The sequence below is a fragment of the Convolutriloba macropyga genome, chromosome 5 (genome assembly GCF_964194025.1).
Source record: "Convolutriloba macropyga chromosome 5, txConMacr16.3, whole genome shotgun sequence".
Taxonomy (NCBI): domain Eukaryota; kingdom Metazoa; phylum Xenacoelomorpha; order Acoela; family Convolutidae; genus Convolutriloba; species Convolutriloba macropyga.
Genome location: NC_134472.1, coordinates 16897004 through 16909830, shown reverse-complemented (window position 1 = coordinate 16909830; position 12827 = coordinate 16897004). Strand labels below are relative to the sequence as shown.

The window sequence follows — 12827 nt, the reverse complement described above, 5'->3', positions numbered from 1 at the left end:
AATGACTAAACCAAAAACTAGACCCAAAAAAGGCTAGTCCTCGGCTTGGAAAAAAATTTAGAAAAAATCGAAAACTTTCAAATTAAAGTCAAATGACTCCATAAAAACAAAAAAAAACACTGGCGATACAGCGAATTTTTGTTTGATCATAATTTTTTCACTCAACTATACAATTGCAGTAAAAAACTCGCCGCATAACCACTCGCATTTTCGATTTATATTCCGGTTTCGGCGTGAACAAAACCACTGTGAACAGGTCTTAAAACATATCCGGGAGAAATTCAGAAAGGACTCGAAGAAAACTGACAATCCTCTCTGACCTTATGCATCACCAAATTGATTACGCTAAATATTTTGAAATTACAGGAAAACTTAAAAAAAACTTAGACAAAAAATAAAGAGGCATTTCATAAAATAAACTTTAAGTTTTCACTCTAAAATTACTATTGGAAAGACTTTGTAATATAGAAACACAGTTAGTTCGTAACAAAAAAAATACAAATTGCCCGACGATGTAACAGGTTCATATTGAAAAATCGAGCGAAGGGAAAATTGAGGGCAACGGAAAAATGAAATAATATCAATAAAAATTTTGGAAAAACAAAACATACCCTGCAGATTGCCGGAAAATAGCCGCCGTTGATTCCCATATCTCTATTGGGATTGAAAGAAAAGAAAATATCAACAAAAATTGATTTTTGTATAAAAACATTTTTGAGTGCGATTTATTTTGATGTCATTTGGTAATTGAACATGCTCTTGTCTCTCAGTGATAGGCTACAGGGTCTAGTATCAATACCAATAAGCATTATAGATAGTAACTAAAACAAAGTTCAAGTACCGGGCATCTGAAAATGGGCTTTATGGGTTTATCCCGTTTCTATTTCTGACTTTGATTTTTTTATACTGACTCTCTTCATTTTGAATTGCTTTGCTGAGTAGCTGCAGTTTAAAAGGACTTTGAGCAGAATGACAGAAGAGTGAAACTAGCCTAGAGAAGTCAAAAGATTTCACGCAAAATGTCGAAAAAGCGGCGAAATGGGTAAAGCGAAAAAACGATCGACGGAGTAAAAAAAATAGGAGCGCTATAATAGCCGGCTGAGAAGATGATGGCGGCTATTAAAAAGTTCTAACCTCCCAATCATTATTCGAGAAAAGTTTAAAAAGAAGAACAAATAAAGCAATAAAAAATTGAAAGAGCAAAGAATAAAAACCTATAAAAACTAAAATGTGAATAACTCTTTTCACTAATAAGAGCCCAGTCTAGCTGTAAGTGGTAATTAATTGTAGCAACACCAAAAAACTGCTCTTAATCAAGAATTGATCAAGAAAACGACAGCGAGAAACAGTGGAAATAAACAAACAAAAAAGGCAGAGAATTGCTCAAGCTTACTCAATTTTCTTAGCAAAAACAACACAAATTAAACAAAGCCGACAGGTTGCCGGAAAACAGCCGCCGTTGACGCGCTCGACGCTCATGGGAGTGAAACTGGAAAAAAGTTAAAAGGAGATAGAAATAGACAGAATTTATTCTTAAGTTTCAAAAAGTGTTTTATAATTCGGTGTGTAGTTTCAGTTAGATTCTTAAACTACACTTAATTCAGGTTCTTAACTTTTCCTAACTTAAAGCTCTTAGGCTTAAAACTAACGCCAGCTAGCAATTGTTCTAATGAACTTTGATACCTAAGGCACTGACTTAATGACCGGGCTTTATCTGTTAATCCCGTCTCATTTGATTTTTCTCTTTTGCACATTGACCATATTGCGTAGTTCAATGCGTAAAAGAATTTTCAATCAATTTAGTTGAAACAGTGAGTGAGGTAAGTCAGAAGTCAAGCGTGAAAGTCGTGACTTATGTAAAACAAAAAACGTGATCAAAAAGTAAAGCGAATTAAAAATAAAGCGCCAAAATAACAGTCGTTGAGAGGCTAACGGCGGCTATTAAAAATGGTATTCTATTAAAATCTGTTTATAATACCGTTTGTGATAACATTTCGCTTGCTTAGAGAAGTTTCTGCATTTAATGTTCCCTCTCACTCAAAAATGTAAAATGCACCAAAAACCACTCCTTTCTGCTCTTCAGTAAAGTGACAAACAGTTTAGTTTCCAGCGTTTTTTTGCTTCCTGTTTTCAGTAAGCGCTCCACCAACACTCCTCTTACAAATGCAATAACCGAGAAAAGCGAACAAAAAAGCCGCCGTTGACACGCTCGATACACATCGGGATTAAAACAGAAAAAGAAAAAAAGACAAATTGACCGCCCTTTTTAATGTTTTTTTTTCAGTGTCAAAAAGAGTTCTAATTTAGCGTGCAATTTCAGTTAGATTCAAAAACTATACTTAATTTACCATCTAAACTGGAAGGTATTAATCTTAATACCAATGTCAGCTAGCAAACACTAATGAACTTTGATAACCTGATGCACCTTGACTTTATCATCGGGCTTTATCGGTTTATCCCGTTTCTTTTGATTTTGTTCTGTTGACATTGACCATATTCACTGCATTGCGTGATTCAATGCGTGAAGGAATTTTAAATTCAATTAGTTGAAACAGTGAATGAGGTAAGTCAGGAGTCAAGCGTGAAAATCGTGACTTATTTAAAACAAAAAACTTGATCAAAAGCTAAAGCGAATTAAAAAAGGAGAGAGCCTAAATAATAGCCATTGAGAGGCTGACGGCGGCTATTAATAAAAATCAAGTTGACAGACAGCCATAAGCGCTAGAACAAGTGACTTTAACCACAATTCTCCCAAATGCAATAAAAAATTGAAGAATGCAAATTGACACCAAAAGTATAAAACCTGCTTCACATGGTCAAAAAAGCTTCCAAACGCACTAATACAATTTAGATAATCGAGAGAAACACCTTTGACTAAACAATGGAGTTAAAACTAAACAAAACTGCTTTCAAAAGGCCGCATGCAATCAAAAAATTCCGGTCCCTTTACACCTACTTTTCTCGCTCTCTCTCAAATAACCAACATGAACAGAAAGCCACTCTCTTGCTTCAGCTCTTCAGCAATTTGACCTAAACACTTTGTTTTCGTGCATCTCACTACCCGTTTCAAATACACTCCAACAAAATTACCGCACAAAAAAGACGCTCCACCAAACGCAGCTATAAAAAGCAACCTTAACGTTAAAAATGAAGAACGCCCGCCAGATGCTATCATACACAGATTTCCTTTTCAGGTACCAGCATTAAAGTGTAATCCAGCTTAGCAATAAACTGTAATCTATAAACTGATGCATAGCGGTATTTCAGGGTGCATAGCGCAACATCTAGATTCCAATAATTCAATGAAGCTTCCAATTTTTTCAAAAAGAAATTCGACACTTGTCCAAATGAAAACGATAAAGACATGACCCACCCTCCCTCTTTATCAAAAACGCAACTAGAAAATCTCGATTTGACCAGAATAAAGCTTTAAAATAGAATGCATTTCGTCTGCCAATTGGTTTTGCTATCAAAGTACTAGGACAAAAAAAGGATACAGAATCATTGCAATTCTACAGTTTATTTCAATCAATCAGTAACTTTTTCTTATCGTTTATAGCTGCAATGAACTCAGAGTGGTCTTCCGTAGAATCATAGTAAGGCTTTTGATCTTTCTCCTTCTCCATTCTAGCCATGTACTCTGGGTTCCACTTGTACTTCGGCTGGTGCCAGCCTTCGGGCCAGTTCTTCGCATACTTAGGTTTAATCCAAATTTTTCCAGGGTCAACATCTCGATCAATTCTGACCAAAGGCATTCCTGAAGGTATCGCATCATCCCATAAACTTTCTGGAATTTTGAATGTCTGCTCTTGCGATTCTCTCGAAAGTAAAGTCACAATACATCTAACTGCCTCGGTATTTATCTCAACAGAATCTGTTGTTTCATCGTATGAAAATAAAGGTGTCAACTCTGTCGACCACAAAACATTGCATCTTTTGTTGTTTTCTTCTGGTTGATATTCATCAAGCATCATTTTCCCGCCCGCTATGGTGTTAAGTTGGTAATTATAGAAGGCTACATTTTGGGTTCCGTCGTAAGTGATAGCGTTTAAACCTAATGGGGACGAAAGATCTTGAAAAGGTGTGAACTTCAGGTACCAAGCTGTCGATGACAAGGTTGCATGCATATTCAACAATGACTTGCAATCTGTAACTTGTTGATGATAAAACTCAGATTGTTCTCTCCAGAACTCCTCAGATCGAGGAACTAGTAAAAACTGAGTATGGTGGAATGGGAAATGCGAGCCTGGCTTCGCACCTGAAAAAATCTCCGCATTCCGAATTTGTTCTTTGACAGGAATTCTCTTTTTGATCCACTGTGAACTACGCTTCGGCATTTTTAATTTCTGGTTTTCCCACACTAACACCTCATAATGGTCCATATTATGAGGCATAGTTGGAATTTCATCCTCAGAATAGCTACAAGTCTCAGATTCTAACAACTCAAAAGGCAATACTGGTTCTTTTGACCGTATTTGAGCAACAGTAGCGTTATCTGTGACTTGATAAATTATGTCATCTTTGCCAAAAAACCCCACGGTTTCTACATCCTGGTTAAAAAAATTTCTACCATGTCCGCCTCGCAACTCAGGGTTGTGATAAATTACAAACGCCAGTGACTTTAAAAAGGAAGCAAAATGTTTATTTGTGCAATCGTCAAATTTTTCTCTGAAATCACTTTTCGGGAGTAAGTATTCTCGAATCGCGATATTAACTGCATCGTTTATACTTTCCAAACATTTACTGTCGATTAAGGTCGCAGACTTTTGAACATCTATTGGCAGGCCTCGTAACAATTTTGATCTAGTTGCAAATAGCCAATAAGGCAAAGAATTGAAAGATTGATCTTCGGATTTAAAATTGTGACGCTTCGCAGTTGTTTTCCTGAACTCGAACATTTTCAAATGAACATTTTGTATGTTTTCAATCTCAGCTTTCTTCACTTGATCTCTATACCGCTTTGCATATGTTGAGTTGTCATTCAATGAGGGTACTGCGCAAAATAAGCACTGTCCGAGACTGTTTTTTTGCTAGGATCATGTATTAGTTTATTTTATAAAATTATAATAAATTCCAAAAATAATAGAAATGACACCGCGAAAGTCTTTTTATGTCATCCTAATCATTTAGATTAGACGGAAAACAGAAAAATTCTAAACACTAAAATAGCTGGCAGAAAACAGCTAATAGAAACAACTCATGAGTTAGACAATTTCTTCTAAAAAAAAGACTGTGAAATTTCATCAATTAGTAAAACATACCCGGCAGATTGCCGTAAAATTACCACCGTTGATTCCCATAACCAAGATTGGGATTGAAAGGAGAGAAAACGATCTTTGAACTCAAATAATTTTAAATTGCAAACTATTAGGATGTTATTTGGGAGCTGAACACACTTCTGTTTCGTAGTGAGACCACGCAGGGGCTAGTATCAAAACCAGAAAGTATTAGAGATGGTAACTAAAAACAAAGTTTGAGTAACGGGCATCTAAAATTGGGCTTTATGGGTAAATCCCATTTCTGATTTCGTTTTTTTACTGACTCCGTTCATTTTGAATTGCTTTGCTGAGCAACTTCTGTCTAAAAAAAATTTTAATACAATGTTTGATGAGTGAAACTAGCCTAGAGAAGTCAAAAAGATTTCAAAATGTTGAACAAGCTATGAACTAAGGTAAATTAAAAAAAATTAGTACGACGAAGTAAAAACATAGCACGACAAGTCCTGGAATACAACTCAAAGAATTGAATAAAAAACTCTCAAGTACTGTTACTGACCAGCAGATCAATTGAACAAAGACAGCCAAAATACAGTCAAAATCATAAAAACTTTGAGAAACTAAAAGAATCAAAACAAAACAAAATATACTCATTGCTAAAACTCGAAGCTTTTAAACCTAAGGCAAAATTTTTCCCCTTTTAAAAATACCTATTTCAAAAATATGTTCAAATTCAATTTTAATTTCTGAAATCGATCCAGTATTATATCTGCAAGACCTGAAAATATTCATTGGCCTTTGAAGATCGATTGACTCGAAAATAACCAAAAAATTTAAGAAAAGAAATCAATTGCAAATTATCGGAAAATGTTTCTGAAAATCGTGATATAAATATCTTCAGATTCATTTCTGTGTCTCTAGAGTCTACCCAGTAACCCAATTCCACGCTTTAAAAAAACTCATTGGCTCATAGATCGATAGGCAATGATTTTTAGAAAAAAATTTCAAACGTCAAAAAATAGAAATTCGTTCAATTAAAAAGTTTAAAGCCATTCAATTGCCCCTAGCAACTATTTAATAACATACTATCAAACACTGGATGAGGTTACCTGTCTACTGAGAAAAAAATGAGCAACCAAAACAATCAAACTAAACAAAAATATACTCATTGCTAAAACTCTTGAAGCTTTTACCCCAAAGGCAAAATTTGATCCCTTTAAATATAACTATTTCAAAAATTTTTGTCTCTGAAATCGGTCTAGTATTATATCTGCAAGACCTGAAAAATATTCATTGGCCCTTGAAGACCGATGAACTCAGAAAATTTGAAAAAAAATCACAAATTTTAATGAAATCTTGCTAAAAATTGTGATATTATTATCTTCAGAATCATTTCTTGTCTTAAGAGGATTACCAGTAACTCAATTCCAAGCCTAAGAGAATTCATTTGCTCAAAGATCGATAAACTATGTAAAAGACAAAAACTTTCAGGGAAAATTAAAAAAATTTTATCAAAAAACAGAACTTTCTCTTATTAAAACGCTGAAAACCAACCATTGCCCCTAGCAACTATGCAAAAACATACTATCAAACCCTGGAGGAGGTTATCTGGCTACAGAGGCAAGAAAAACTGAAAAAAAGTCAAATATTTTCAAAAGCAAATTTTATCAAAAAATTTCTAAAACTCCAAATGTTAGATTGTTGGAAACAATTCCATTGAAAATAACCATGAAAAAATTTTGTCAGACCATTGTGTAGGTTTTCTGGCCTTTCAGTCTGGACACCAAACAACACAAAAAAAAACAAAAACAAGCAAGACAAAAAATTCAACTTTTATTTTTTGGAAAGACATGATAAACATCAAAAAACAACTGCTATGAACTCAACCTGCCAATTATTATTCTCTATTAGTATAAAGTCACAGAACGCAACAGCTACTGAAGGATACAATTACATCAGTTAATTGAATCCTCAAAGACCACGGTTAAGACCCATCATCAATGAGATTAAGTGATAAGACTGCAATAAGTACAACAAATACTAGTAAAACTAAAGAAATCACTTAAAGATTTTTTAAAAAGCGAACAAGCGTATAAGTCACAAAAGGCAATAACTATGAACTGCAATGACTTGCCTTACTTTAAGAGTTTTCAGCAACCAAACAGACCTGTCAATAATGATACTAAGACTTGAGACAAAGTAGAAAAGAAAAACTCGCAAAATTTGAAAAATTCGATAAATATTATTGAAAACAACTAGTGTCAAAGTCATAGAAAGCATTTGCTTTGAAGAAAAACGATTCAATCGATGAAACTTACCCATATTAGCAGCACCAGAGACCAGTCTCCAATGAGATTAAATGATAAGACATCAAAAAATACAATAAATATTTAAAGAACTCAAAAAATTCACTCAAAATTTTGAGAGAAAGTAGTGTCAAAGTCATGAAAACAACCAGCTATTAACTCGAGCCATTGTTTAGCTTCTTTTATGCCTCATTAGTAACCAATCAGAGATGTCCGTGATGATACCAAGTGCAAAGACAACATAATTATAAAAAAGAGGTAAAACATAAAATTTAATATTTTATGGCAACAAATAGTGGCAAAGCCATAAAAAGTTTTTGCTACCCCTTAATGAACTCATGCAAAAACAAAAACACATAATTAGAAACCATATGTACCGTCTTAAAAGCACTGGAGGAGAAAAAACTCTGAAAACAGAAGTCAAATTGACGCATTTGAAAAAAAAATACATTTCAAAAACCGCCAAATTGTTCAAACACCAATTTCTCAATCCACTTTCAAAGTATTTTGAAAAAAGTCAAGCCTCAAACCTACTCGATTTTTCTCTCCGTTTACTATTTCAGTGTGACCAATATCACCACTCTAATTTGACTTCTCACTGACGTGAAAAAGCAGAAAAAAAGTGAACAGATCTTCAAAAAAAAAAAAACAGCGCACATTTCTTTGAATTGTAAAAAATAGGAGCCCTATAATAGCCAGCTGGGAAGCTGAGGCGGATATCAATGAAAATCCGAAATTTGTCTTGTGCTATTTTTTATGTTTTTTTGAGGCTGAAGGTCCACAACAGCTTGCAGCCTCAAAATAGTATAAAAAATAACACATATAAATTTCGGATTTTTATTTGCTAATTGATGAGACGTCACAGTCTTTTTAAAAGAAACTGTCTAACTTATGGGATCACTATTCCCGGTTGGTTTGTTCGAGGCCTGTTGTTGAAAGGCCAGAGTGCCTTATGCCTTCATTCTAAAAACTGTGAGAATCATGAAATGGTTACTTATCACTTTATACGAGGGCTTCTTCAGAACTTAATAATTACCGATCTTTTTCAGAAAGAATGATTTTCCAGAAGTTAATAATTGCTGATCAAGTTTCATACATATATGATATGATACAAATTACATTTTTTTATATAAGTTACAATTATTTGATAAGTTCATTTCTAGTTTTTAGATTAAACTGGTTATAACAATTTTAAAAATTTTTGGATATATTTTTTAATCTATATATATAAATTAATCAAAAGTATAATGTACAAAAACTTAATTGATTATGTATTTTGTATACTATGCAATACGTAGTTGGAATATTACGGCACTGTCCGCTCACTTTGTTGCTTTCAAAGCAAAGCGTCTTTGAAGTCGGATTTGTGGCTACTTAACATTAATTACTTGCTTATTGGAATTCTAAGGGACGTATCCTGTGCAAATTGAATTCCGCGGAATATCGCCGTTTTAAAGTAGGGAATATGAGTGACACATTTGGTGACAAATGAAAACAATTTCCAAACAATTCTTCCCTAACCACATTTAACATATTAAGCCAATTTTACAGATTTTAAGATACATTTTTGGAAAACGATGAGTGAAATAGACTGAATGGGCCGTCCCAATATGGCAGGGGCGATAGTCTGTAATTTTAATTAGAGTTACATAAGTTAAGGTGAGGTACTCTACTGCAATTTAAGAAACAAAAATTTAAATTAGGGAGAGGAAAAGTCATTTCGAGAGAGAAAAAAGACATAGCAAGAAAAATTAAGTCACAATTGAATGAATGAACGATCCAAAAAAGCCGACATGAAGTGAGCTCGACGCCATATGTTTGTAACAAAAATATTGACAACGAAAGCAGCCGGAAGCAAGGAATTCGGGAAGCAAACGGAAGCGCCAAACAAAAACGTAACTGCAGCCAAACCCATAACTTTTCTTCTAAAACAAGTAGTATTTGCCTCACAAGAGTTATTAAAGTTTGATAATCAAAGCCTACTCGTAACGGGAAGAACTTCTGCCTTGACATCATAGCAGATACAAAAGAACAATTTTGACAAATTTAAGAAAAAAAAGCAGCACAATATTAAATCATAAAACCAAACTTCGGCAGAGAAATATTACTATGAATCCTGAAACCGCAAGATTTTGTACTGTTAGAAGCAAACATTTGCGAGAAAAGTCCCCAAGTGCTATAATGCGGAAGTTATAGGCACGTTGCAGGACAAGCAACAAAAAGATGAATTAATTTTGAAAGTTAAAAATTATTTTAAAAAAAATTAAGCGGAAACACGTTTCATCGTTTAGCAGGCGAGGCTCAGTAAAATGTCATCGCCAGCTGCCTGTTGATAAACTAGCAATCAAAACATTGAAACACTTTGACAAAATTAAAAACATAGTTAAAATTGGAACAATTAAACGCCAATTTTTCATTGATCTTCCAACATTTACCTTTTTTTTTAAGAAAAAGCATTCTCAACAAATCAAATTAACATCCCTGATGGTCCTCAGAAAAACCTAACTATAGTCAATCAAAACAATATATTAGCATAACCAAAAAAGTGCTCTCATTCAAAAATGTTCACACGCCATTTTTACTCAATTGTGCTTTTAGGCCAGAACACAGCCTGAACAAATAGTACTACCGGTAAAGTAAAATTTCCAGCCAGATGTAATCTGGAATTGCTTCTAAGTAATCTTCCACAGAAAACTAACTTTCAAACAACTAGTATCAACAGACAAAATGCATCAAAGAAGCGAAAACAACAATCCTAAGTCAAATGACAAAAAAATTAAATTACCTAAAAATTAGGAAAATTCCATTACATTTTTATAAATCAAAAATCGGTTCAGCAAATAAAGCTTCAAAACGCTATTAAAACCCGAATATTATTGTTTTAGTCTCCAATAGCCTTTTAGACGGATTAAAAAATTTAAACTAGAACAAAGCTTAAAAAGCGGCAGGTGATCAAAACTTTTTTCTTGCTGGGACTGTAAAATCCACTCTAACAAGACTATAAAATTTATCTAACAAATTAGGCAAGCCAAAAAATGCTACAAACAATTCCAAATTGAAAGAAAGTATAAATTTACGATACTAGCATAACTGCTTTAGTACCTAACAAAAACTTTATTCGATTCTTAACCAAAAATGCCTAAAAACACTAGGCTTCACTCCATATTAAGAAACCGCAATCAATCAAAAATCCGCCAAATTGGGTGAAAATCTTTCAAAATAGAAACGGAGCTTCATAACGCTATCACATGAATATTAATATTTTAACCAGAAACTATTAAGCCGTAAGGCTCTAAGATCACTACTCAGCCGTTTAATGACCACTGGGTTTTACTTGCTTATCCCGTTTTTGAGGACAAAAGTTGCCAGGGTCAAGCAAAAATTTAATTGGACTAATACAATTGCTACAAAATTCGTGTGAGAGCAATTAATTAGAGCTCCACTAGCTATCGCAGCTACTAATAAACAAAATTTTCCCAGCCAAATTTCATTCACAGGAAAAAAAATAAGCATATCTCACATTGTGAACCAGCACACCTAAGATCTTGAATTAAATGCATCTTCACCAATGGTATGAAACTTAAGCGAAGTGCCGTTTTTCGTGATAGCTTTTTTCAAAACCGGCATGACAAGACAAGCAAACGTTTTTTTTTTTCAGATAATTTTGGTAATAGCTTCATTCTAAAAAATGTGCATGGACAATAACTTAGTATAGGATATCCTTGTGGATCTCGGAACGATTCCAAATTATTGTCTTTGTAGAAGAAAGAGTAGGGAAAAGGTCCCTTCCTGTTGAAGTCTTTCTTCTTCCATTTCACTTTGAACATACGGTTTCCTGACATCGCAACAGCAAAATGTTAATTTCCAACAATAAACAGTCACATCAAACAAATCTGAAAGATGACAAAAATCAATAACCTCATTCAAGAGAAATGGTCGACTGAATAAAAAATGATCATTCGGAGTTCACTGTCAATCCGTTCATCATCAAATGACATCGTAAGCAAAGTCTTAAACAGTTCTCACAGGCACTCCTATTTTACCTCACAGACATTTGTGAATACTGTTTTATTCGATTATCACTGCAAACGCGACGTCGAAAACTTTGCTGGGCTCTCAATCGTTCACAGCAGAAATGAAAGAATGAGTTTAATTTGTAAATGCAAAAAGTGAACAAGTACAATGGAAAATAAAGGAAAAATTACTCGCAAATATGAGGTTCGACAGTACAAGTTTATAAATAGATATAGATAACATATGATTTCTATTTCATATCTTTTTCCATTTCTGTGCAAAAAGATAGGACTGTGAGAACAAAATTCAAATTCGGCAACACTTTTTTAGCAACGCCCTTAAGATTCAGCCGTATCTTTAGGCGTTTATTACCGAAGGAAACAGTAATTCGAATTCAACAATAGGTCATCTCAACAAAACGTTGAACTAGCGCAATGATAAGACTTAAAGCTCAATCAGTTCCATACTAAGTCCTTTAATAACATTTTCATTAACGGGATAGAACAATTTCCTTTAGGTTATATAATATGGTTTCCAGGGAACGTCAGTTAGCTTTGAGGCTTTTCTTGTTTTTCTTCTGATTGTTTGATCCTCTGCTTTGGTCATTGGCAGTGTTAGAACTCCTGGCTGTCAGACTCCTGATCAATGACACCCATGCATTGTGCATAGGACCTTTGACCTATAACATAAAACTCGAAGATGAACACCCAGAAAAGACGTCAAATAAAATTATCAAAAATTCCCTAGACGAAAGACAACGCGCATGTTCTGTAACGAGCGGTTACAAAAGAATTCAATGTTTAAATCCAGAATTGGACATACTTCGATTGACAATGGAAAACTTTGACTTGGGATGATAAGTGAAACAGTAATAAAATAGCCTGAAGATTGCCGGATCATAACCGTCGTTGACTGACCGCCTTTGGGATTGAATTAGTTAAAAATCAAGCGAAAATAGATGACTGTCAAACTTTTTGGATCTTTTCCGTTTGTACCCTCCATCTTAATGGGTCCATATTACTTGCACCCTTCCCAGACGCACGTGGCATATTTTTACAGAAATATTTAGCTATTTAGTAATGGCACGTGCTCGGTAACTGGGGGGACAAACCCAATTTTTTCATTTCAACCCAAAGATTCAATTTTTTCTAAGTGTCAAAAAGAGGTTCATTTTTTACGCAGTTTCATTGGATTCGATAAAATGGCAAATTGAACAAAACCCTAAATACTAATATCAGTTAGCAGCATACTAAGGAACTTTGATGACTTAATGCACAAAGATTTTAACCAT

General features: G+C 34.1%; 2 protein-coding genes across 2 annotated transcripts in view; both read right to left on the bottom strand.

The window, feature by feature from the left end:
- Positions 1 to 3422: 3422 nt before the first annotated feature.
- LOC142339182 (uncharacterized) lies at positions 3423 to 11436 on the bottom strand. The gene is made up of 2 exons (XM_075388980.1): positions 11229 to 11436; positions 3423 to 4993 (listed from the first exon to the last, which is right to left on the bottom strand). The coding sequence occupies exons 1-2, from the start codon at positions 11362 to 11364 to the stop codon at positions 3525 to 3527; spliced, it is 1605 nt and encodes a 534-aa protein (XP_075245095.1). The 5' UTR covers positions 11365 to 11436; the 3' UTR covers positions 3423 to 3524.
- A 222-nt stretch (positions 11437 to 11658) lies between these two features.
- Positions 11659 to 12827, bottom strand: part of LOC142340290 (BOS complex subunit NOMO1-like) — a 90980-nt gene continuing 89811 nt past the window's right edge. The window contains exon 26 of the mRNA XM_075390865.1: positions 11659 to 12215. Coding sequence (XP_075246980.1) covers positions 12081 to 12215 — 135 coding nt within the window. The 3' untranslated portion in view covers positions 11659 to 12080. The remainder of the gene's footprint in view (positions 12216 to 12827) is intronic.

Excerpts from the sequence above, each read along its gene's own strand:
- LOC142339182 (XM_075388980.1), bottom strand. The coding sequence starts at position 11,364 with ATGTCAGGAAACCGTATGTTCAAAGTGAAATGGAAGAAGAAAGACTTC. Across the intron at positions 4,994-11,228 it reads ACAAGGATATCCTATACTAA|TACCCTCATTGAATGACAAC; the intron begins GTTATTGTCCAT and ends TATTTTGCGCAG.